At 39.3% G+C, this 25,597-nt stretch overlaps 1 protein-coding gene across 3 annotated transcripts in view; it reads left to right on the top strand.

Moving 5' to 3' along the window:
* Window positions 1-25,597, top strand: part of TRIO (trio Rho guanine nucleotide exchange factor) — a 247,613-nt gene that overhangs the window by 173,636 nt on the left and 48,380 nt on the right. For all 3 annotated transcript variants that reach the window (XM_074545600.1, XM_074545608.1, XM_074545618.1), the window contains exon 34: window positions 6,844-7,087. In XM_074545600.1, the coding sequence (XP_074401701.1) occupies window positions 6,844-7,087 (244 nt within the window). The remainder of the gene's footprint in view (window positions 1-6,843; window positions 7,088-25,597) is intronic.

Raw genomic sequence — 25,597 nt, 5'->3', positions numbered from 1 at the left:
CATTAAGTTTTGAATGCTAGCAAACAGTTCTTAAGGGAAGAGTTTAGATAACCTGTGACCCTCAGAGCAAGACATGCTCTCTGTGATTTCCCTGGTTGTTGGCTGAGACAGCAGGCTGTGTTCACACAGCTTGGAGGTGATGCAGTCTATCCCTGCCATGCAGAGCCAACACCCTCCTGCTTGGGATGTTCACTAGGATGCATAGCATCATTGTCTCCTGATGCCCCTGACAGGAATATTTCATGCATAGTGTGAGAATTGCTGAGAAAGGTGGCCAAGCAGAATGCCCTCAGGATTGTTTTCCAGACTGACATGAGGAGGAGTCTTACCAACAACCTGTTCAACAGGAGTTAAAAATTAAAAGGAAGAGGAATGGAAGGAAGGAAAAACGGAGAACACTTTTCAGTATTTTCCTGACAGGTTTTAGGTGTGATTAGTGACTGTAGTGTTGTATTTAAAGTACTTTTGAGATCTTGCATTTGTGCATAAAATTTTTTTTAGCCTTTTCTTTGCCAAGAAAAGCAAGCTGATGACTCCCTGGCAGTTACTTGGGCTGTGCTGTATGTCCAAGGAAGGAATTTACTATGGTGCACTACTAAAAAGTGTGTGAATTAGCAGTGTAGCTTTGTTTGATGTTTCTGTTGTATGCTTTGGTTTGCTAAACACATGGAGAAAATCTTTAATCTGTTTAAAAATACAAAATAAAAAGTATTAATGAACAGTAACAAGAAAGTGGCCAGTGAAATCTGCAGGGTGTCATAACACTATTGCCCAGTCTGAGGTAATCTCTCACATTGGATGTTGAAAATTCATTAGCTGCAGTCCACTTGGGGTTTAAAATCTACTCTGCCCTCTTAGCCTAGAAGCTTGAAGTGTGTGTGAATGTCTTACAGAAATGGAGTAAAACAGCTGTACAGATTTGAAGTGCCGCTGATGTGGTTAGCCAAAGGAAACAGTGGAACTCCTTGGTCAAATTTGGAGCAGGTAGCTAACTGAGATGGGATTCCAAACCAAGAAACATTAAAAATATCAAGCAATTAAAACCAGTAATAATTAAGTTGTAGGAATGTTTAGTGCTATATTACTTACCAAGCTCTTGCTGAACGGTTTTCTGTTCATGTGTATCCATTATTGAGGTTGAGAGAAGACAAAAAATATTAAACATGTTATATTAATCAACAGCCAAGTAAAACCATTCTTTACTTCCTCCAATTATATGTTCAGACAGTTCATGCTTTTAAAATAAATGTTTTGATTAGAAGTGCTAAACTGTTATACAGGGAGTATATTAAGAATGAAATCCTTTATCCAAATGTCAATATTCTTTCTCACCTCCTCAGAGATATACTTTGAAAGAGCTGAAAATCCTTAACCATGATAATAAGTGGTTGAATATTGTCCAGATGAACTTGTTTCCTTGCATCCTGTTTTCTGACATAATTGTAATTGCCATAACAACAAAGAATAACTTTATGATTAGGGTTTTTCTTCTCCACCCTTGCTTTTTAGGCTAGCATTTTAACTTTTGATTGTTGGCTCCACTGTTGCAATGCTGCTTTTCAGTAATGACTGGGATGATGCAATAGACCATATGTTTATAAAGCTGACATTGACATCCTTCCCAGCCTCATGTCATCTGAAAACAGTGTTGGAAGGCAGAATTAGAATTCAGAATAATGTTGGCAATGGGAAAAATTAACTGGCAAAGTTCTGTGCAATTTAGTAGGAACACATTTGAGCTTATATGAATAGGTAGAAATAGTTAACTAATGAAAACTGAGAATTTGAAACAATTTTTGAGAGGATGATTGAGAAGCTACAGAGGCTCACAAGATGTTTACTATTTAGCTGTGTGATGCATCTGGGAGGGCAAGGAAAGCAACAGTATATTGGCTTGTAGAAATGGGATGTTGAGGACACTAAGTCCTCATTCTTTACTCAGAACTCATAAGGCGTACATTAGATACTGTAACAATTGAGTTACAGTTTTGAGTACAGAATTTTGGAAAATCAGTGGTCCATTGGAAGAATTCTGAGGGAAAGAGGAAAAAGATTGATTAGAATCTCCTAAACCTAACTTACAGGGCAAGGTAAAAAATTGGGGCCAACAAGTCTAAAGGGAAAAAAACAGCAGGAGGAAGAACTTTAGATCTTCAACTGGGGAAAAAGGCTACTGCACAGAGTTTCTAAACAGTCTTTTACCTGTATTTTAAGTGGATGGGATGAAATTGAATGACTTATTTTTAAAAAAGATTGCAATGATAATTTTTATGGGTATGAAAATATGAAAATGTGAAAACCTAGAACAGAGTAATTCTGAAGGCTGGGGAATCTCCATAACTGGAGTTCAGTGAGAACAGTTTGGGTAAATGTTAAGGATTCACACAGATGTGGTCGATCATGCTCTAGAGAATGGGAATGAAGTGGACTAGGTCATTTAAGATCCCTTTCTGGCTTTTTTTTATTATCATGGGGTGTATCTTCATATTGCAAGACATGCTAAATATTTACATCAATAGCACTGGCCCATCCTGAAGCATTGGAAGCTATAATGGCATCCAGCATGAAATACAGAATTTTTGAGAGAGGGATTGCTAGTCCATCAAAGCATCTCAGTTTTCTGCATGAGTGCTCTCTCATTGTACCCTTCTCAGTAAATATTTTGCCCTTCACCTTTCACAGCATTCCTTCCATTCACATTCTGTAGATGTGTAGCCAGTATTTTAGGTGGCTAACGGATAAAAGAGATTCTTGGACCATTCATTTGGCCTTTCATCAGCCTCATCTCATTTTTAACACTGTCTTTTGAACTTGATCCAGTGCATAGGAAATTAAATAGGGAGGCTGAGGAAACAGTGGAGGTCTGATAGGTTTTTTTCATGCTTTATTCAGTGATCTGGTAGAAACATGAAATAATCCAAACTAATATCTGAGAACATGAGAGACTTTCAGAAGAAGAACTGTCATAGATTGCTATCCTAAATAGTAGGAAACATGCTAGCTGCTGTGGGTGGTCAGTAGAGCAATATTTTATTTTTAAGAAATTGTCTTTTGTGCCCAGCTGGTAACACTTTGTATTACTGTCTATGTGAAGTTGTATTTCATTTTCATGCTTCTTTAAGCTTGTGTGTAGTTCTTTGAAAGACAGAAAAAGGACTGAAGCAGCAGGAGACTACCAAGTATTTAGTTCTGCCAGCTGAGTCTCCAGAAGAGAAAAGGCTCCAATCAGTAGAAAAAAATGTCAATAAAAAAAGCAGACATGGCTCTGAGCACACACCTCTTTTCAGAGTCGGAAACCAAGTCTGGACAGCTACCTGGTCAAAGCAAATTGCTCTTTATTTGAGGCAGAACTTTTGTGCTGTCCCATTTATTTTCTGCCAGAGTGCACTTGTTTCCATTTTAAACAGGGATTAAAGATTTTCTTGTTTGAAATAATTGAGAAATCTTGTTAGCTTCTCTTTGCTTTCCTTTCTTCTTAATGTAAAATTACCATGGAAAATTAAATTTCATTTGCAGTCCTGAGAGGATGTTGTATGGCCTGATGTAAAGGCACTTGAATGTCTGGTCAGCCATGGTGCTTGCAGGTAGTGGTGGCAGATGGACTTAGTGTGATGTCCCTGACTTTACCAAACCTGTGCTAAGAATGTACTCAGTCAGTGTTCACGTGTTTGTGTCGTTCCGTTTTTTCTTTCTCTCTACCAGCGACAGTGACTGAAAGGTCCCAGAGAGGTGAACATAGATGGTTAACATTAATTTCAGCAACTGCAAGGCACCATGTCCCATGATAAGCTGTTTAATTAAACCTTGTGCCTTTTTGTAATCTGCAGTTCTGCTTCTGTCTGGCTTTTGTGTCTCATCTCGTCTCTGTCTCTCCAGTTTCCATGTTTCAGACATAGCATCATTTATTTTTATCATGCATGATTAATTCAGTTTACATGAAAGCTTTCTTGAAATGGATGGATAAAGTATATAAAGCCTTTGTTCAGCCTAAATTTGGATTTTGATGGTTTGCAATTCTTTTCCCTTCAGTGCAAGTGAGTCTCCCAGTTTGTGCTGTGCCTCTCACTCTTCCCTGCAGCTAGCCTGGAGAGCCTTGCCAAAGCTGTCCAACAACAGCTGTTGAGCAACGCTCTTAATCACAGACACTCCCTGCTGTCCAACTGCATTTCATCAGTGTGAAAGATGAAACTGCTTTCACAAAGTGTGCTGTGGAGAGAAACTGAGCAATGAAACAAAGAGGAAAGAAGTGTTTCCTAACCACTACTGTAGTAGGCAGAAAGAAGGGAAGTTAACCCAAAGGAAGGGAAAATTGGTAAATGCTTTTTTTGCCCAGCTCTCCGAAGTGTCATATGTGTGTGCTGGCTACAGAAATAATTGTTTTTTGTGTCTTAGCAGTAGTGGAAAAGCTCTGCACTAAGTTGCATGTAACAGCATAGGTGCATGTGTGTGGATGGTGTGGACCTAACAACCGTGAACAAGAAGTGTCTTACATGCTATACTAAAGTGTGAATGAGTGTTGAATTTCAGTGGAACATTGGCCAGCTAGGATATCTGATTATGACATTATTTGAGAAACTAGGAATTTTGTGTACTTTGGCCATCTGACATGACCACTGACAACCTTCATTTGCTTTTTCATCTAGCTTAATATTGTATAAAATATTTAGAAAACATAAATCTGAGATCCTACTTTTTTGTTTTATTAGGGGAAAGAAAAGAAAGAACAACTATATTACCAAAATATGTGGTCATTGCACCAGTCACAAAAAATACACCTTAATCTCTATTTGTAAGAAGTGAAGGATCAGGAAAGCAAACAGAGCACCAAAGATATGCTCCTGGAGGTATTTAGGAGGAAATATAAGGACAAGATGCCATTTCTGGAAAGTTTCAGCTTGTTACTGTGCTTGCACTGGATGGGATATGGACTCCTGAGAAAAATGTGGTCTGCCCTGTACACCTTGTGAAGTCATACTTCATCAGCTTTTTTGTTAGTCCCCATCAGGCATACAGATGGTTTCAATTGTTTCTGAGTTGGTCTGACAAAGGCTGTAACATAAATCAATACCAGAAAACAAGGGAAAGCTCTTTACTTTTTCCCCTTTGCATAGCTTTGCATGGACTGAAAAAGGGAATGTAAGGGAACAGGAAACATGTTTTAATGAGGGAGGAGGTTACATGTTTTGAAGGTGTGCCCCCCCTGTAATTTGTGTATTGGGGCTGTCCGATGAGACAGGGTAGAAGCAATTTTTAGCCTGTATCTAAACAGGTACAATCTGATTTATCTTCCTTAAACACTAGATGTATGAGGGTTTTCTGCCCTTCTTGGCCCCAGCATTCCCTCAAGAAAACTTCTGCTCCTCTGTAAGCTCACACAAGCAATGCTAGCCAGTGAGATTAGCAGGCAGATACCATGGGAAAGCTCTGGAGTTACTGCAGCCCATCTGCTAGGAGTTATGTTCTGTCATTTGTTGCAGACTTGAGGAAGAGAAGGTTGGAATTGTCCTTTGATTCTTACTGGGATTTTGCTGCTTTTGTCATTTGCTCTGAAATTCTTGCTTGAGAACAAATAGCATTTTCCTAGAAAAGTTTGTCCAGTACTGTTTCCATTCCAGGCTTGTAACGAAAGCTAATAAATAAGAAACAATGCAGTCTCTTATCTCCTATTTCTGAAGCTCATGGGATGTAGCTGGCAGCCATGAAACAGTCAAAAGCAACGTGGCAGGATCTGTTCAGTGTGTTGGTGTGGCACTTGCTTCTAGATGTGATGCAGCTGGAATTCTCACAGGGTATTGGTCCTCCTTTATCAGTGTAGAGCATTGCAAGGTTACCTCAGTGAGCCAAAGGAGTTTACTGGCTTGGTTCAAAATTACTGAATTCACAGAAGTTGAATACCAGCTGAGATCCAGTATGAGTGTTGCACTGAAGCAGCCAGAGCTATAGAAATGCTCACACATGAAAAACTGAAGTAGCCTGGAATGCTGTTGCAGTAAGGAAGAAGGAATTCTAGGACTGCTTGCTTAAGTTGGATGGGTACTTTGGCACTGTGCAATCTTGGGAACTTTGCAAAGTTCTGATAATAATTTTCATTTCACATCAAAGCAGATGTAACAATCAAAGAGAGGAAACTAAAGCTTAGGCAAAGTTATTCTAATGAAGTGTTTTCAAGAGGGGGAGGAAAACCCTAAGCTTGCATGATTTTAATTCAAGTTTGTGCAGTTTTATTTGAGGAAACCAACAAAAATGTGGAAGTTGTAAGCCTGTGTGAATTTTCTGTTAAACAGTTAAGTATTTGGGAATGTTTTGTGAAGAACTTTACACTGACTTTTACAATTGTGTATGATGTGTCCTGGACTATTTTGTGACCTGTGTGTGTAAACTGTGAGTAGGGTGGGAATAAGGCAGTAAACTCATTTGAAAAAACTAGCTCTTTCTCTCTTGAATTTGAAAGATAACAAAGCTCATGGATGACTGTATTTAGTAGTATCTGACCCTTTTTTTTGCTAATTATCACCCATAAAATATATTCAGAAGCGACAGCTACTTCAGCTTTTGGGATGCGGAGCAGTCTAGCAAGAAAAGCTGCTTAAATCCTCCGCCCAGCACTGTCACAACCAGTGTGCTTTGAACAATAGGCAGAGACAAGCAGAGTTAGAAATCTGTTCTAAAACGCCAGAACTGCCTGATTTTGAAACGCTCTCTTCTTGATGTGGAAAGTCCCAGAAGCCTGCTATCTCATCCAAAACACAAATCCTGCCAGGAGTCCCGAATAGGTACCGGTGCGCGACGGAGGGTTTGATAACGAGCGCTCATGCGGCTTCTCCTTGTTCTCTCCCCTGGCAGCTGTCTGGTGGGTGCGAGCTGACGGTGGTGATCCACGACTTCACCGCCTGCAACAGCAACGAGCTGACCATCCGCCGCGGGCAGACCGTGGAGGTCCTGGAGAGGCCCCATGACAAGCCCGACTGGTGCCTGGTGCGCACCACGGATCGCTCCCCGGCCGCGGAAGGCCTGGTGCCCTGTGGCTCCCTGTGCATCGCCCACTCTCGCAGCAGCATGGAGATGGAGGGCATTTTTAACCACAAAGGTAAGGAGTGATGGGCACAAAACCTAGGCATCAGCAGCGTGGTGGGACGGTGTTCACAGGGGTCTTAGGATGAGGGAGGAGATGAGGATCTGACTCCATGTTTCAGAAGGCTTGATTTATTATTTTATTATATATATTATATTAAAACTATACTAAAAGAAAAGAAGAAAGGAATTCATCAGGAGGCTAGCTAAGATTAGAAAAAGAAAGAATGATAACAAAGGCTTGTGGCTCAAACTCCCTGTCTGAGCCAGCTGGCTGTGATAGGCCATTAATTAGAAACAACCACATGAGACCAATCACAGATGCACCTGTTGCATTCCACAGCAGCAGATAACCATTGTTTACATTTTCTTCCTGAGGCCTCAGCTTCTCAGGAGAAGAAATCCTAAGGAAAGATTTTTTCAGAAAATACCATGGCTATAGCGTGGGGTTTGGGTCATGGACAGTGCTGTGCATATGGCAGCTTTGGTGTTCTGCACTGCCTTCTTTTCAGCAGCCACTCTGTCTTTTCCAAGAACAAGCAGTTGGCAGTTCTCAGCATGAAGGGAAAACGTGGCTGAAGATAGGGAAGAGGTTTAAGCAAATTATATGTTGGTGAAGAGTTATATATCATATTAGATCAAGCTGCGGTGATAGGAAAATCTGTACCTGAGAAGTGCTGAAAGTGGGGAGGGAAGAAAATCTCTCTCTGGCATGGATTATCAGTGTTTCCTGAAAAACCTTGCAGTAAGAAGTCATGCAGGTTCAGCAACGGAAAAGGTAAATACACTTCTCCATATGCCCTGGCACACGAATTGTTTGTTTGGACTTCTGTGTTTTACTTAACTGAGCTTTCCGGAGTAGCACTGGTACACTTTTTCCCAGAGCATCTCTGAAATCTTACTGTGGTTTTTTTTCAGATGCATGAAAGAATATTCCCTGAAGGGTGCAAGAAAAATCTGATGCATTTTGAAAGGTTTTAGGGTTTTAGTGTGCTCTAATCTTTTGCCTCTGTAAACTATCGAGGCTCAAAAAGTAGATTATTATTAGAGAAAATGCTTGTTTGCCTCATTTGCAGCTACTTGAGTTTGCAGGCTGTGAACAGGAAGAAAAAAAGTGAACTTATAAAAAAAGAGGAGGCGAAAAAACCAGAAAAATAGTTCAATAGAAGACATTTCATCACATGCTATGGGAAAGATGCATTTCAAAGTAATGCATTCATTATTGCAGGTAATAAGGTTAGCAGACAAGTGATGTTGGGGAAAACTTGTCTTCCACATAAATGTAACCACAATTTTTTGAATTATTCAGTCCATTCCAGCTATTACATTTTTTCCCCCATTTTTTAAGACATTGGATAAATATACTGGACTAAAACAGAGGTGAGTCTGTGTTTCTTACACTAGGGGCAGGCACAGCAGGAGCTTCCTGAATGCAGGGTGATTGGGGGCTGGGGGGAGTTTGAAGGATTGTGCTGTGTAGTTGTAATAGTCTTTTGTCATTTTGTGTCCTACAGTAATTTGGATAGGGAAAGCTTGCAGATGTTCTGATGATAAAATTGGAAAATATAGTTGAGTAACACTAAAACTTTTTTCTTCTTGGACTAGAGGGTGAAATCTGGATTTTTTTTTTAACAACACTTACAAGAACTGATAAATTAAATTTCCTTTGGAGCTTAGGGACTTCACCTTTGAATGCAGAGAATTTTATTAGGAGAGGCAGATTGTACTGGACTATATGTACATAATATGAAATACCTGTCAGAATCCCAAGGGACAGACAGAGCTGGTTTTGTGTTTGAGAAGTTACAAAAGTAACTTCTTTAATCAAATCAGTGGACATGACCTGTATTCCTTTTTTTTCTTCAGAGTTTGTTTAGGGAAAATGGGGCAGAGCGTATCAGAGATACTTTACTTTGTTTAACATGGTGCTTTGAAGTGAAGAGCATTAATTAATTATATTAATCACGGACACTGAAGAAGAAGAGAAAGCCCTTGCTAGAATGAGCATAATTTGCAGGGTTGAATGCAGCCTCAGAAGTGCCTTCTGTCCCTGCCACAGGCTTCCTGCGGGATGTTATGGTATGCCATCCTAATCCCAACTGATAAGAAGCAGCTGCTAATTGTTTATTCCCACATTGCTGGGTGTCAGGCTTTAGGAGATGGATGTTTCATTTGTAAAGCTTCCCCTGCATGTGACTGAAGGGAGTGTGAACTGCCTTGAACATGCAAGCTGTTACATAATGTTAAGTAGTCTGGAGGGGGAAAAAGGGGTAGACAAGGCACTTGAAACCACTGGATTTGTTTTACTTTGGTCCCTACTTAATATTTCTGTTGCTTGAAAGAGGTTGATAGTCTTCATTTCACTGAAGGATTATAAAAATTAAGCAAAACCAGTGGAATGCTTTGATTTTATTTTTCCCCCCATAGTGAAAAATACTTCAGACAATCCCACAAACCAATTATTCATTCTCAAGTGCTGCATTTGATTAAATAAAGCATCAGGGAATATGCTAATCAGAAGAATGGAAAAACAATTAGATGATCTTCTCAGAATTGTTCATTGTGGCTATTGATTGAGGTATGAATTCCTAAAAAACACTACTAATCCTCTAACAAAGAACAAGTCAGTGACTTAGATAATTTTAAGTTAGTCCATGTTCTTGGCTGGATAATTTTTCATGTTCTCCCTAGATTTCTAGTACTTTATTAAGTACCTTCAGTCTTTACAATAGAGATTGTCTTTTCCTTTTTTGACAATATTTCAGTAAAACTTTTAGAGATTTTGAGAGATTCAACAAATTAGGATTTTTTTGGTCTGAAAATACATGTCCTGTGTGAGGCTCACGGTGTCAGCATCAAGCCTGAGTAATTCTGTACAGTTCATGGACTGTGAGTCTGGAATTTTTACATGTCCGACATGACAAGCTCTTGGGAGAGGCTGAGGGAAAGAGAGGGTTTATGTATTGCAGGGGAAAGGAGGAGATGATCACCATCAGAAGTGGTGGGGTTGGCTACTTGGGTGTGGAGTGTTTAGCTTATACAGATGGCATGCTGAAGAGTTTTGTACTCCTTCAGTATCTATGGACCCTACAGTTCTGATCTTCTCAACAGTGTTTATCAGTAGCACCACTTGGCAACAAAATAGGGAAAAAAAAAGAAAAAAAAAAGCTGCAGCATATCAGAGGTGAAATGAGCTTCAAAGTTTAGAAACGGCAAACTTCTTGTAACTGACAGCTGGTTCTTATGGGGTGTCAAACCACATTTCATCCCCGAGTACAGAAATGTTGGGTGATACTGAATACCTTAAATAATCCCAAATTATTATCCAAAGTAGAAAAACATGCATGATTATTAAAGAAGCAAATATGTTCAGTGAAGCCTATTTCTAACAGTTGATTTGGCCATTCCTTGTCTGTCCACACATTATCTGTCAACCATGAAAGGTAATGTTGTTTTATTCTCAGCCTCAAAAATGACCCTCATCAATTGCCTACAAGTGTAGTAATTGCTTCTCCTCTAAGAATGTGTTGTCTAATCATTTTGAAGTCATTGAAGTCATCTAATCATTTAATGAGTGGATTAAAAATACATTTATAATATCTTCCATCTCTAAAATTCTATGGTAGTTAAGGTAATAAACACTTTGTTAAGAATATGAGGAAAGCATTGCCCAGAAAAGATGTTCACTACATGAATAGTAACTTAGGGGGAGAGTTGATTGTGAGTTCCTGACCTCTTGCTTGCTCTGCTGGACATCAAATCTATTTTTGCAAGTTATTTGGGTCATTCAGTCAATTTGATGTGCAGGTCACATATGAATACATTTTAAAAAAACAACTAAATCCCTTTTATAATAGGGAGAAAAGAGAAACAAGGGACTAGTGAAGAGGCTGCATAACAGTTGGTGCACTCTACAAAAATAAATCACTAGCTCTAGAAGAACATGTTTTTCACAAGTAATGCATAAGGCAACATTTTTTTTGTAATGATTTCCCACATGTTTTTGGGTGTGGGGGAGAAAGATCATTCCTGTTGTTTTATTTGGTGCTTCTCTTTTTTTAACATGGGTTTCTTTTCCTTCCAGGGTACATCCTATTTAATGAGTGCAGTCCTCTTTCTTTTCTCTTCAGGGCATTTACATTGCCACAGAGCTTTGGGTAAAGGGCAGGGGACAGGATTCAGTGTAATGAAAATGAACATGCAAACTCAGGAAATATGGCAGCTATTTAAAATTGTTTGTGAGTTCTTGCCTGTTTAGATCACAAGTTTACTGTCTTTTCCAAATCTGTGACTACTTCTGAAGAATTTGTGATAGTGCATCATACCCATTCTGTAGTAGCTACTATTTGGAGAGATACAAAGGCTGCAACAAGCCATTGATTATGAGGCTTACATTAATGTCTCCTTTAAGTTACAAGATTTTGGGGGGACCATGTCTAGTTACCAATTCACATTACTGTCTGTTTGTTTTAAAACTTGACCACAGAAGTCTTTTGTTTGCCTGAAGGTACAGTGTTTGCCTGTTTTACACCATCACCGAATCCAGGAATCTGTATAGGTTGGTTCAAATCTGAGAGGTAGATGATGTCTCAGTAACACGGTGCCAAACCACACACAGCTCATGTACTGAATACTGCCTTTTGATTTTGCTCTGAGGATGCCATCCTGACTGCAGCCATAAACACAGAAATGAGGTCTCTCTCAAATAATCTTAAAATAATAAGGCAGATCAAATGCCTTTGCAGGACAAAGATTGACAAATTTGTTCAAATTACTGTGGAGTAAGCCATTTTCTATATCTGCAAGATGGGAAGGACTGATGTAGGGCAGGTGTCAGAGTTCTTCTTGAATTGCTCTAGGGACCCTCTGTTCAAGAATTAAGGAAGACAGAAATTGTGTGGGTGACCTAGAGATATTTCCCAAGAAGAAAGAGAGATTTTATAACTGAGGCCACTGAATGGGCTTAAATAATTTTGAATTTGTTACATTAAGTAAGTTTGCTGTCACACAGCTGCATCCTATTCAGAATGCCAGTTCTCCATGAAAGAAGTGACAGAGTAAAGGTAAAAGTCTCATGTGTGATTGAGATCTGTGAAAACTATGCTTGAGAAAGGGAGTGTTTCATGTTGAGTCTAAATACTGTTCAATACAGGAAGAGGAAGCTCTGTGTATCAGGAGGAGAATTTGATCCAGCAAAATGAGTATCCAGTTTGAATAACTGAAGAAGGACTCCTGGTTTGTAGGGGAAGAAAAGAAGGATGACTTGGGCAGCAGCAATTGTTTGCTTAGGAGCAGAGGGAGGCTGTGGAAGGGGAGGATTTGCTGTTTTGAGACTGCAAGCAAGTGAAGCATAGGCCATGTGCAAGGAAAAAGGATCCCCACCCGTGGCTCAGAGCCAGAGCTCTGCCTGTGAGACTGCTGACAGCATTTGCAGCTGCAGGAAATGAGTTACAGCCCAGGCCAGAGGGGAAAGTAACTCCCAACAATGAGCTGCTGGGGGATGTGCTCTGCTCTGCTGCCTGGGGGCCAGGTGGCAGAAGGTGGGGACTGGAGTTTCCAGGGCACCAAAGCAAGGGGGATCTGCTGCTCCTGCTACACAGACGGGTGTGATTGCATGCAGAAAGTGATATAGAGAAATATGTTGGAGTTGTACAAGACACCAAACCTTAATCTAAAAATTCTGTTGCTTGATGAATCAATTACTTCCTCATAAAACTTCCAAGAAACAGGCTGCCCATGCAGATAGCCAGCTGATAGAAAGCCTTTCAAGGAGCCCATGAGAGGCAAAGCTGAGCAGTCTGTCTAATTTGACAGTCCACATGTTTTGATTAAGAAAAAAATTGTAAAGGCTGTGCTGCCGTGTCAGTTCAGCTTATTTATCAGGCAGACTTGAGCTTGAGCAGAGATGCATGCATTTTAATAGCTGAAGTTCAACTTCACAATTACCATTTGTTTTGAAAGTGTAATAAATCATAAATTTTCATTTAGTCACAAATATTTTTCTCAAAAGCGCTGCTAGTCTAGTAGTGACAGGGATGGTTTGAATTTAGGTTGTACGTGTGTGATTTTTCAAACATGTTCTCATGCCTTAGTCCAGGTAAATAAAGCAGCTGAAGTATAAAGTAAAACAAGAATTCTCTGTCCTGACTTTCCCACCTTGTGGTTTTAGTTGAGTTTGCAGTTAAAAACATCATCTGAGCATAAGTAAACTTAAGTAAAATGTCATCAATTGACTGTGATCCATTAGAGTTTTATAGCCAAACTATGTCAGATAGAGTTAATAACCAAATTCCAACTGAGCCTTGATAAATAGTAAAGTCTCTGTTAATTGCTTCCTTGGCATTGTGCAATCTTAAACTAGACAAGGAGGTTTGGTGAATCTCACAATTTGAATTTCTACTTCAGTTCTCTCTATCAAGTTCACATGTACTCTGAAACATCATAGGATTGATTTCTGCATAAACCTGCCTCTAACTCCTGCATTATTCTTTTATCATAATGCAGCCTAGGAAGACTTGTGATATATTTCCCATGCTAACTCTATGTGTGAGCATAAGTACATGGTTAATTTGTCTCCAGAGTTTTCGTACATCGCTAATGAAAGGATTCTGCCCTGTTTGTGAGCTCAGTATTACAGTTGAGGAAAAGAAATTTTTATAATACTGACTTGAATCTACTTTTGGTCCCAGAGAGCTGCCAAATATATTTCTCTTATATATTGTAGTTGGAAAGGAAGTCGGTGCATAAAAAGTATCTGCTTAGAACAGATGTATTTGCACAGCTGATCTTTGGGGGGTAGAGGGTGGATATAAACCAGCAATTCTGATGGCTTTAGGTTTCCCAGGAGAGTTGTTACTTTGCTTGCAATTAGCCTTCCTTTGACAGCAGTTTCTTTTTCTAACCAAGGTTAGAATATCGTAAAAACTCAAATTATATCCTGCAAATGTTGTTTTTATCTTGCAATTGAAGAAAACTGTCCTGAAGTGTTGTTTGCTTTCTTAACTTGTCCCTCTTCAGTTCTAACAAACTTTGAAAAAAAATTTCTGAAGTGTTGAGAATTACTTTGTTAGGGTGCCTTTGTTACCCATATTTTGCTTGCTGCTTCTTTTTCCTTAAGGAGCAGGCTAGAGCTTGTGCACCTTTTGGGACATCCTCACATTACATTACATCACATCATCTATCATCATCAGTGCCTGCAGGTGGAACCAGCAGGATTTAGGGTTCCACTGACTTCCTCCAATTCTGTTTTTTTGAGGAGGCTGCTGAATGTGTTTCATTGACTTCATTTCACTTTTCCTGCAAATAGTAAAATAGCATGCTAAACTAGAAATGTTGCATCACTTTTAATATAACTATCAGACACTTTTTTACAGAGGCCCTTGACATCTCTTAAATTGATGGCATTATTATGCAATGTTTCACTTCTATTTTGAGTGCATATTCACTGACATTGGTATAATTACAATTCAGGACCTGCTTGTGTTTTCTTCTAGTTTTGAGTTGAATCCAAATAGTAATATGTTTTCTTCTAACTGAAACAACTAGTGAACGTAAATTCATTATTGTCCAACAAGGAAGGAAAAAAGCAATGGAATTCTTAGAGCAAACTGTGTAAAAGAGGCTGTTGTGATAAGTTAATAAAAGCATGTAATGATTCCAGGAAAACATATTGATAATGCTTTTCAGAAATCTGCAGTCTGCATTTTCTAGGATGCATATATAATATTTAACCCCTATAGCAACAGAGGGCATTTGCATAACTGACATGCAGGCATAAATAGTAAAGGATCATCTTAGGTAAACTTGATATCAAATTATCCTTGATAACCAAAATCTAGTAATTTTTCCCTGTGGTTGTAAGCCAGCTGTGGCCAACCTCTGTCTGTTAACCATTTACAGTGCGGCAGAAATAGTCTCCGTTACAAGAGGAGCTTTAAAGTGTTAGGATTTCAAGAGCAGACTGGACAACACCCAGGTATGCTGGTCTGATCTCATAACTGACCCATCCTTTGGAGCAGAAGGTCGGACTGCATGGGGTTTTGAGGCCACTTGGAACTTGATTTACCCTGTGATCCTATGCTAAAAGTTAGAATTGCTAGCAGAGACTTGGTATGTCTTAAGTAATTCCTGGAGTCTTGGACTCCTCTTAGTGCCTTTGGGGCTATCAGAAATGCTGAAGATTTTTGCCCCCAAATATGTTTATTCCATGTAAGAAATGGCAAGGAATCAAAGAAAGTATTTCTCCTTGTTAAAAACTCCAGTCGTGCTTGTTGCACCATGCTGGGTGTGGTCATAACCTGATTCGGTGTGTGTTCATTCTTTAGTATAAGCTTCAAAGTCTCAGTGGTAGGGAGAGGCTTTAAACATTGGGTCCAGGGAAATCTAGCTGCATGGAAGAACCTACAGATATGCTGGAGGTAGGAAAGCTGCTAGGGTTTAAGATCATCAAGCCTGCCTGTTAACCCAGCACTGCCAAGTGCACCACCAATCACGTCCCTTGGAGGAAGAATCACCTCCCCATTGCTGAGTTGAACCCTGGTCTCCAGCATGACAAGTGGGCACTGATTGACTAGGTTGAGGTATTCTTTAGGTGGTATTAAACAGGAAGAACTTGGCTGGTGAAAACCACCAAATTGCTAACATATACCTTAAAATTTTTATATCATTAGCCAGTCTATTTTAGAGAATTTGTCAAAGCCTGACTTAGTTCTTGGCTGGTTCTGATGCATTTTGTGCTGACTTCTCTCATTGTCTCAGGAGCAACAAAATGCATGTATTTTAAATGTGGCTGATATGGTAGAACAGGCTTAGGTGTGTTTATCCTTTCATCCTAAAGATGTGGCAGGACTACGTATAGTCATGCCAGAGTCAGTCTGGAAAGCAGGGGCTCAGAGTTCTGTTTACAGGCTCAGAGTAACATCTAAAGAGCTGGTGTTTACAGCAGGTGGTACCCTGGAGCTGTGGGATGTGTTCTCTTTGTGTCCTGGGTGCTTGCTTGAATAAAAGCCCAGGCAAGGGGATCCAGTGCTCATTCACATGACCATGTGAAGTTACAGTCTTCAGAACTGGAGTAAATTAAAAGTAGCAGCACTTGACTGTCTTTTACTGTTTGTGGAATAACAAAGCTTTACTCTGTTATTGTTAACATTATTAGCAATCTAAAACTTCTACCACAATGGCATGCTTTATTCAAGAGGAACTGACTAGAAAAAGAGAATGTGGAAAAATTTTGTGTCAATTAAAACAATTTTCTGGCAGCTGAATTTTAGTTGCTGTCCTAAAGAAGCATTGTTGTTTTAACTGAGTGACTTAGTAGTAGTAACTTACTAAGTAGTAACTTAGTGAAATATCAAAAGTACAGATTTAGAGTGGCTATTTCATAACTGCATTTACACAGTTCTGCTAAGGGGTGGTGATGTAATTTGTAGGAAGTTTGCACTTTTCAATTTTGTCAATGGTGTGATTACATTAATTTCTTTGGTTCAGAGCTAATTTTCTTTCACATGGGTGTAGAACACAATCTGTGTAACCCAAACAGAAATGTCTTACCTTTTCCAGGACTGAATTATGCTGCATTTATAATTCAGAGTAGATATAAAAAACTTGTTAATTACAACACAGAAACTCTCACATTTGTGGAATAGTTTGACACTATGCAATTTCAAGTGTTTCTCTGTTTTATCATCTGAAAGACAAAGTATAATAAGTCCCATTTTTTTTGCTCTTCCTATCTTTTGTGCCTATGGTAAAGCTAGCCTCTGAATGTACTTAAACATACTTAGTAACAAATCTGTGGTTATGATTTACAAAAATAGGGCGTCTGAAATCCAGGCTTAGAGTGAGAGAGAAAATGCATATCTCTGGTTTTGCTCTCCTGTTAGCTGCAGTGCAGAGGAATTGAGGAGGCCGCTTAATTTTGCTCAAGTATCTTTCAATATAATAAAGGAAGCTGTGAAAGTATTCAAGGTTTTTGTGTGTTAAATGCTTCTCTTTGACATCCACTCAGGTACTTTCAGAGCCTGTGTGCTTTCCTGCTTTCTGCAGCAGCAGTGTTGGGTTGTGGCTGTGCTCCTTCTGCCGCACCCAGGAGAGCCGTGTGACATAAACTGATCTCGGACAGGGACGAGTGGTGAGCAGCACTGAGCAGAGGCACAAGGAGGAGACACAGCAGTGAAGTAAACCTTTGTAACTAACCAAATAGCATTTTTACAATTTGAACTTAGAAGTAGAATAAGAAAAATGTTTTGGTAGTACCAAGCAGCAGAAAGAAGTAATTTGTCCATATGCATTTACATGGAACTTCAGCATCAGAACTTTTTATGAGGAGTACGTGTCCCATTTTAAAAGCTTTGCTTTTCTTGTTTTGGGTTTTTAATGACCTGGTTTGATCTGGTAGAACTCCTTTCATTCTCCTTTCAAGTGACTTAAAAGAAATTAATTTTAAGTCAAGAGCAATTCAATATTCTGAGCATTCTGATGAATATAGTCTTTTGTCTTTGACTGCATGCATTTTTAGTTAAGATAATTACCTAAGAAATTTATGCTAAAAAGAATCCAAACCCACTGTATGTGCAGCTAAAACTGGTTTGGAAAATTAAACCTTGTTTTGACCAGATTTCTTTTTCACACCAAGCGGCTGTTTCCCCTTGTGGAAATAAAGAAAAAGATGAATGATGAAGGGTGACTTGTATAATAAAATTAATACAAAATACTGAGTGTTTCTTCAGTATGTCTCATTAGGACAGCAAATATTTCTTGCTTGGAACACTTTTTGTATTTTCTCCAAAGTACAGACGACACATGGCCTATTCCTCCTCCCCCTCCCACCCCTTGCTAAGTACTGAATATATGTGAAACAAAATTCCTTACACTCATCCAAAAGATTTTGTTTAAATTATCTAAAGCTGGTTTGTTGTGGTTTTACTGACAGTGGCTGGGATTTTTCAAGCTGGTTTGGCATGCTGCAGTGGTGACTGTGTTAAGGAGTCAGAATTTTCCCAAAGCTTTTCCAGATAAACAGAAGACCAGGGACACTGAACATCTAACCATTTATTTGAAAGGCTTCTTCACTCTTGCAAGTGGTATATAGGCTCGAATCCCTTGGCTACAGCACAGAACAGAGTTAAAAATTCAAGTAAATGATAGCCAAATGATTAAGATGGGTAGAGAATTTACTGTGTCATCTGCTTTTTGATATTCCTTCTTACTGTAGGCATGAGCAGCAGCTAGGGCATGTTCTGCAGAGCTGGAGACAGGAAGGACTTGTTTAGATCCTAGCCTGGATGACTGAATAGTTGGAGACATGATTCATTTCCCCAATATTTTTAATTAAAGCCTGAGCACTTCAGTGTCCTGCTATCAGCTGCTCTTAACAAATGTTTTACCCAAGATGTAGAACGGAAGGCTGTAACTCACCCAGATAAAAGTATCTCTTCACCCTCAATCAGAAAATACTTTTCTCAGGTTTGTCAGCTGGTGGGATAGCTGGTGTGTTTAGTTGGAGATGGCTATTGGTTGCAAGTTTTTTTGTTTCTTTTGGGGTTTTTTTTGGGTTTCTTTTTAGTTTGTTTGGGGTTTTTTTGTTGTTGAAAAATACCAGTATTTTGAAGGGAGCTCTTGGAAATCTCAAATTAAGAATGTTCACACAATTCATTGCACAATACAGTTTCTGACTGATTGAGTTTAAAGTGTCTCTGGCAGCTGGCAGCAGGGGTAGTAAAGAACAGGAAACAACACTCTGAATGTTAAGTCCAAAGAGCTGTTGTGGTAATGATTCTGCTCCTTGCAGAGTGGCAGTGTTATTTATCTGAGGAGCAGCGAGGCTATTTTTTGGGAACAGGATGATCTTTGTGTGTAGGGCTAAAGAAACCAGATCCTAGTAGCGCAGCTGTACCCCAAGCAGTTAAACTGTGCACACATTGTACACTGAGGAAAAGGCAAAGTTAGGCTCCTTTCAGAATTTTCATGGTAGTATGGGAGCTCACCTTTGAAGTTGCAATCTCGGGTTTATTTATTGATGTGGTTTTGCTGTCTACAATTTCTTGATTGTGTTAGAGTATTCTGGTGTGGGGTAGTACCTAAGCTGCCAAAGATAGGATTTGTATGGAAAGTCAGCCTGATTTATTTTTTTAAATGCAAAATGCATATTCTAAATAAAATTCCTATTGATTTGTGCAATGTTATTTAGTTCAAGAATTTTAATAGTTATGGATTTATGTCTCACTTTGGCTCCTAGGTCTGGGTGGTCTTTGGTCTAGCACAGTTTTAGAAATCTGAATCTTTTCTCTCCCATATGCAGAAACATGACTCAAAATTGTAAGAACTGTGCAATACTAAATCGTGAAAGTATTTGTCTCATAGATCACTTCAAAAATTGTTTTGAAGTTGGGACATTTAGATCCTGGCGGAACTGAATAAAGAATTCACTTCTATTAATTTCAGTTATCTACAATAAGTTTCTCCCCTCCTAAGATGAACAAGAATTTTTTAAGTAACTTTGTAGTACTGTTCCAAAATCTCTTAATTACTTTTCAAAATGGAATGTTAGGAATATGAGGGGCAAGATTCTGGAGAGGACAGATTTAGATTTGCTTAAAAATTATATTGTAGCTGTGTTTTCTCATGCTGTAATCTTTCAGACGTAGACACCTCCCCTCTCTGCCAAGATAGATATTAAGGAAGAAAGGTTGGCTCTTTAGCTTCTTGCTCTGAGGCAACTCAGAATAGGTATTTAAATTTGGAATTTTTGTGTTTTATTAGCTTCCCTGTCTTGTTCTGCTTGTTTTCACTAAGATGGTGCAAAATACAATGGGGCCTTACAAAGATTAAGTTGGAATGCTGTTTATCTGTGTTTTAATATAATTCTATTATATATTTCTGTTGCCATGCAAATATCTTAGGAGTATGAGAAATGCAGTCAGCTTAACTCCAGTTGTCCTGTTAAATGAAAGAAGGGGATGAATGTTTCCATTCTTACATGCAAGGCTATTAATAGAAGCCTCACACAAGGTAGCATTTCCATGAGGAAGTTAATACAGTGGCAAATGGTGGGTGCAGACGCCACAGTTCAGAGCTGGTACCTGGGAGAAGCTGAAGCTGTAATGAGCTAATTTGTTGGCTGTCAATGGCAGAGACTGGTGAGCTGTTACATCTGTGCTGGGGTGAGCTGGCACAATGTTAATACCTTAAAATGGTTTTGAGGGGCTGACATTGTCCATCAGTGATCCCTGAGATTAACTGCAGAAAGTTGATCCCTGTTCCTTCATGTGGTAATAGATCCAGGCATCTGATGCTTCATTTGCGTCTATCATAAAAAGTATGTGCTACCTGATCTACTTGGGATGTGCACTGAGTGCTTTGCTAGCTGGGCTTTTTCCTCTTTAGTTTCTTTGTTTAATCACTGGGATGTAGTCTTTCTTACAAAATGCTGTCCTAAAAATGAGTGGGCTTTTCTGGCCAGGAAATTTAAAATCTTCAATAGACAGCATATTCACCTGGACATTTATTTTGTCCCAGTTCTAAGTAACTGAGAAAGATCTTAAATTGCTAAGGGCCTACTTTTCTTTCAGAAATGAAGATAACTATTGATTTATTTTTCAGAATATTATATAAAGTGTATAACCAAGAAAACTTAATTTCAGATTTACGCATGAAACATTATGAAAATAAAAAGTTACTTTTACTTGAAAAAAAAAAAAGAGTCACAACTATTCCAGCTTTTGTCATCTGGCACAGATCAATATATGAGCTTTTTTCATTAGTAATTCCATCACAGTTTGTTTTCCTGATGGCCTGTGGTCTCAAATACTGAGCAGCAGATGAAGCAGGGGCAGCTCACTGCTGCTGTGCAACACCCTATGCATTCCAATCTCTTGTGCACTCAGCCTGTGCTCTGTACCCAGCTGGGTTTTTTCCTAAAGATGTTTTCCATGTAGACATATTCTGCCTGCGGAATTCAGATTACCTGACTGGTTTGTTGTTACCAAGGATGGGTTCCTACAAAAAACTGCTGATGCAAGCGATTGCAGGAAGAGCAGTCTAGCAGACAGGGGTAGCTAATGTAGGATATGGCACTGGAATACAGAAAACCGGATGGAGCTAAAAGACAAAGAGAGCTTTGTGGTAGAGCCTGAAGTAAACCATGGAAAGACATTAATAGGCTGCCTGTTTGGGCATAAAATTACATGTATTGATACAGGTCCCTGTCTCAGAAACTGAGATTTCTGATACTTCTTGAGGTGTTTTAAGTGTGATCTGAGGTGACAGTGGTACTGCATAATGGTCCCTGCCTTTTAAATTAAGAAATATTGGGTTTGTGATATAGAAGCCACCTGCCTTTTGCTTACATTCAGAAGAATTTACAAGCCTGAGTTCTCCCCCTTGGATCATAAGGAAGTTGTAGCTATTGTTTCAGTATATATATTTGAGATGTTTTTCAACCAAATTCTTACCTAATGTGCCCAGTGACTCTGCACCACATTCATGAGGGGTTTGTTGTCTCCACTCCAGTGTTGCTGTGAAGCAATTGCTTCAGCAATTGTTGTTTTACAAAACTAGGTCATCCAAGACAAATGTGTATCCATGATACTTTCTTCTTAACCATGTAACCTGTGAAATATGACTCTGAGATAATCCATGTGGTCATTCTCTCTCCTTCACCACCTTGATTTGCTTGTCAGATTTTTCACTGAGAAGGGGTCAAAGCAAAACCTAAAAATAACAGTGTTTGCTTTCAGTAGGAACGGAAGAACTTCTTGCAATAGCAAGCTGCAAATGATGTGGTTCCCAGAGCATTTATAATATCTTCCTGCATATATTATCAGTTTTATAAGGGCAGTATTCATGCAGTTAAAAAGCAAAATAAAACCAATCTAAAAACAGTTTTATGTATAAATTTCACTGTCTTTTGGTCAGAAGTTTTCTTACATATGGAAATCACTACTTCAAAGCTGTATTGATAACCTATCTAACCAGATGTTGGTTAATGGTTTGAGACTTTTACCGCAACAGGAATGGCTGGATATTCTTGAGAATGCTCAATGTGCATGAGAATGGTTGCAGAGAATAGAAATTGATTTTTTAATTTATTTTATTTTTTCTTACTCAAGTAGTAACTAGAGCGATTTTCAGATATTCTACAGTTTCACGATGACTGAGCTAGCCTTAGTGGAAGTCTCACTGTAGGTGGTAAACCAAAAAGATCACTTACCCTGGAGAAAGAGAGGTTTTTTTTCCTCTGCCTTGCCTGCCCCCCTCACAACACCCCCACCCTTAGGAATTCAGTGTCATTTGAAAGTTGCTTTGGGTCAAAAGAAAATTGATCAAGAATGAGAATTGATGGTTTCAGTGCAGGAGGCTATGAAGGAAAAACTGATTCAGAATTTAGATTAGCTGTTCTTAAAAAGCGAAAGATTATTCTCAGGTGCAGGGTGACCACAACTCTTCAACACTGCAGACAGGATAAGGTGTGTGTACCCAACTTGTGTTACATGCTAATGTAAGCTTGCTTTGACTCTGGGACCCTACAGACTCTCAGTTCCACATAAAATTCCTATTTATCCTTGCATTACATGCATTTGTTTGTGCTAGTGTCATCGGCAACCCCTTCACTGCTTTATTGTCCTCTTACCCTCTCTACGTGTTTGTGTACTGCATAGTATTGTTTGTTCAATCTCATTTTTGGGCTTTTTTTTCCATGATCATATAGTATTAGGAATAATTTCCTTTCTGTTTTTACAAAATTTTAATTCTTGCTTTGGCTGTTTGTCTAGTGCATGTAGCTTTATGTAGCTACTTTGAAATTAGCTAATAATGTGTTCAGGGGAAGAAACCAAACATCTTCTCTAAGTTTGCATAGCAAAAAAAAATTAAAAATGTAATTTAATATTTATAGACAAATGCTTTTGTGGCATGCTAGGTGAAGAATGCATGTACAAAACCCAAAGTACATGCCCTCTCAGTTTCCTGAACAGGAAGACAGCTTAATGAACTAGAAATATATCTTGCAGAGTATGAGCTCAGAGGTGAAACAGATCTGCAATGTAGTTTAAAGCAGGGCAAGATCTTAAATTATCAAATGGTATGGATTTTCTAGTATTGTGGGGTTTGGTTGATTGATTGATTATCACAAACAAGGCTAAGGTGAAGGTAAGGACAGAATATGTTGCTGGTTAAGGAAAATTGGAAATTCCAGGGAAAGAACTGCATGGTTTAGCTGACCGGAAAATGTCCGTCTTTTTTTCTGTTTATGCCTTTAGCTAAAGCATTAAAAATTAACTGTGCAGTATAAAATAAAAAGATATGTTAAAGGTTCATTTTGTGCATTCTGGTTACTATAGAGCTTTGTAGGGTACTAGACTGCATCTTTTCTCAAGGCTGAGAGGAAGAATTGCTGGCTTGCCGTATTTTTTAAGATCACCCTGAGCCTCAATTAGGGTAGTTACGGTAGAGTGTAATCTGCTGCATCTGGCTATTCCCACATGTGAATTTAAAGACTGGAATTGTGTTCAGTGAGTCAGAGGAGAGCATCCCTGCTCTGAGGAGAGAGGAGCTGCTCTGACAGCAGGCAGGGGTCTGAACCAGCCTGAGAAGATAAGAGTGACTTCCTCATTCTGATGGCATTGCCTGTAACGTTATCTGGGTGACACTCAGGAGAAGCTGTAATCCATCCCGGGCTGCAGGCGAGTGGGTTCCTTGGAAGCCGTGGGGATCGGAGCAGCTGAGTGCTCACCATGCCGAACAGGATTAAACAGATTGACACTCTGGGATCTCTGCACTCAGTGAATCCTACCTGCTGCGGCAACGGGCAGCCCAGTGGCTGTAAATACTGGATCCTGGATTTAGGTACAAATATGTGCAGTACAGATATGATGGGAAGGGGGAGGCAGGTTGGTTGGCTGCTTGTGGGATGTTTTCAAATCACGGGAGTTTAGTTGGATGCTTTTCTTTTTCCTTCTTCTCTCTCTGCTCTCCCCTCCTTCTGATCTGACCCCAGCCAGAAAAGCAGTTTTACAGAAAGGACCTATATGGGAAAGGGAGCAGTGTTGGAATTAATCTTCTCTGTAAACTACTGAGATACAGTAAACTCTTTCAGAAAAAGCTTTTAAGAGGCATGTGCTACTTTATGGGGTTTTTTTAATTGATCTAGGGAAATGAGAAATGGTAACTCTTGCTCTGTAGAATGTTATTAATGGTAGTATTTTAAGAGATTAGCAGAAATTTTCTTAGAATGTTGCTGCTAAACCAAAGAAATCATAGATTATACAGTGTGTGTCACTTCTGTTAAACTGTTGTTGATAAGTAATGCTTTTGGGGAAATAGAGCTTGAAAAGAAAGGGCAGTTGGGAAATAAATCAGTCTGTGAAATTTATTTAGAGGCAGCATTGATTCTGAAATGGAGGTAACATGGAGGTAAGCCATGCTCTTTCAGTCTCGACTGGAGGAACACAGAGGTAAGGGTAATTCTTGTTGGGTTTTCTCCCATTCCTCCTTTGTAATTTTTAACAGAAAACAATATTTGTGCTTGGCATTTGCTCTATTGCTGCTGAACGAGATTGTATGATACACATTAAAATGTTGGAACTATCTCCAGAACAAAACAGTGCTAACCTTTAGTGTCTGGAGCTGGTGCACCTGTTGGGATGCCTTCTTATGTACCTCTTGCTGTATGTTGTGTGCAGATACTCAAAAAAAGCAGCAAAATGCAAGTTATAATCAGTGTTATTTGATAATATCCAAACTGCAGTTACGGATGGATGAGAGGAGAAGGAGGTTGGTAGAAGGCTTGCAAACATGAAATCAAGGGTGTAATGGGAATTAATCTTATCAGAGACCTCTGAAATAGGGTCGTGTGTCAGTGGATGTTTGTACCTCTGAGCAGATCCTCAAAAGGTAACGGAGTGCTGGAGTTCCAGCCAGTGGGAGTGAATGTTAGCAGGCTGTCATCTCTGCTCCAGCAATAGAGCTGTGTTCTCAGAAGGCTGCTCTGTAGCCCCCAAGTGCTGCACAGTCGCTTCCTTAAACAGCAATCATTACAGTTTTTAGAAGTAAGCAAGTACAGGTTTACAGTACTTGTTGCAGGAAGGTGGCAGTGAAAGGAGTCAATTATAAATAGTAGTTGATAGGCAGAATGTTCTGCAGCAAAATATTTTAGAGCAAGTGCTCCCCCAGAGCTGTGACTGCCTAGTCTGCTGGAGGTCTGCCCATGGCACGGCCGCAGTCTTCTCCCCTTCACATTGCTTTGCATTCTCCTCTTTGCTGTAGCTCCCCTGCTTCACTTTTAAACTCTTGGTGTTGCAGTGGTTAGTTTACTTCCAAATATTTTTTACAAAACACGTTTTATAAAATGCTGGGTGTAGTCTGTTCCTATCAGTGAGATGCTTTCCATTATTGCCATAAATTAAGATCATAGACGCATATGAAGTCTTGCTTGGCAAACATGCATGGTTTCACAAACATTCTTCATTGTTCCCTTTCTCTTTCTTAAAAACAGATGTCCATGCACACAGACCATGCTCTAAGGAGGCTC

This window comes from Zonotrichia albicollis, chromosome 1 (genome assembly GCF_047830755.1).
Source record: "Zonotrichia albicollis isolate bZonAlb1 chromosome 1, bZonAlb1.hap1, whole genome shotgun sequence".
NCBI classification, from domain to species: Eukaryota; Metazoa; Chordata; class Aves; order Passeriformes; family Passerellidae; genus Zonotrichia; species Zonotrichia albicollis.
This window is presented reverse-complemented; position numbering and strand designations above follow the sequence as displayed.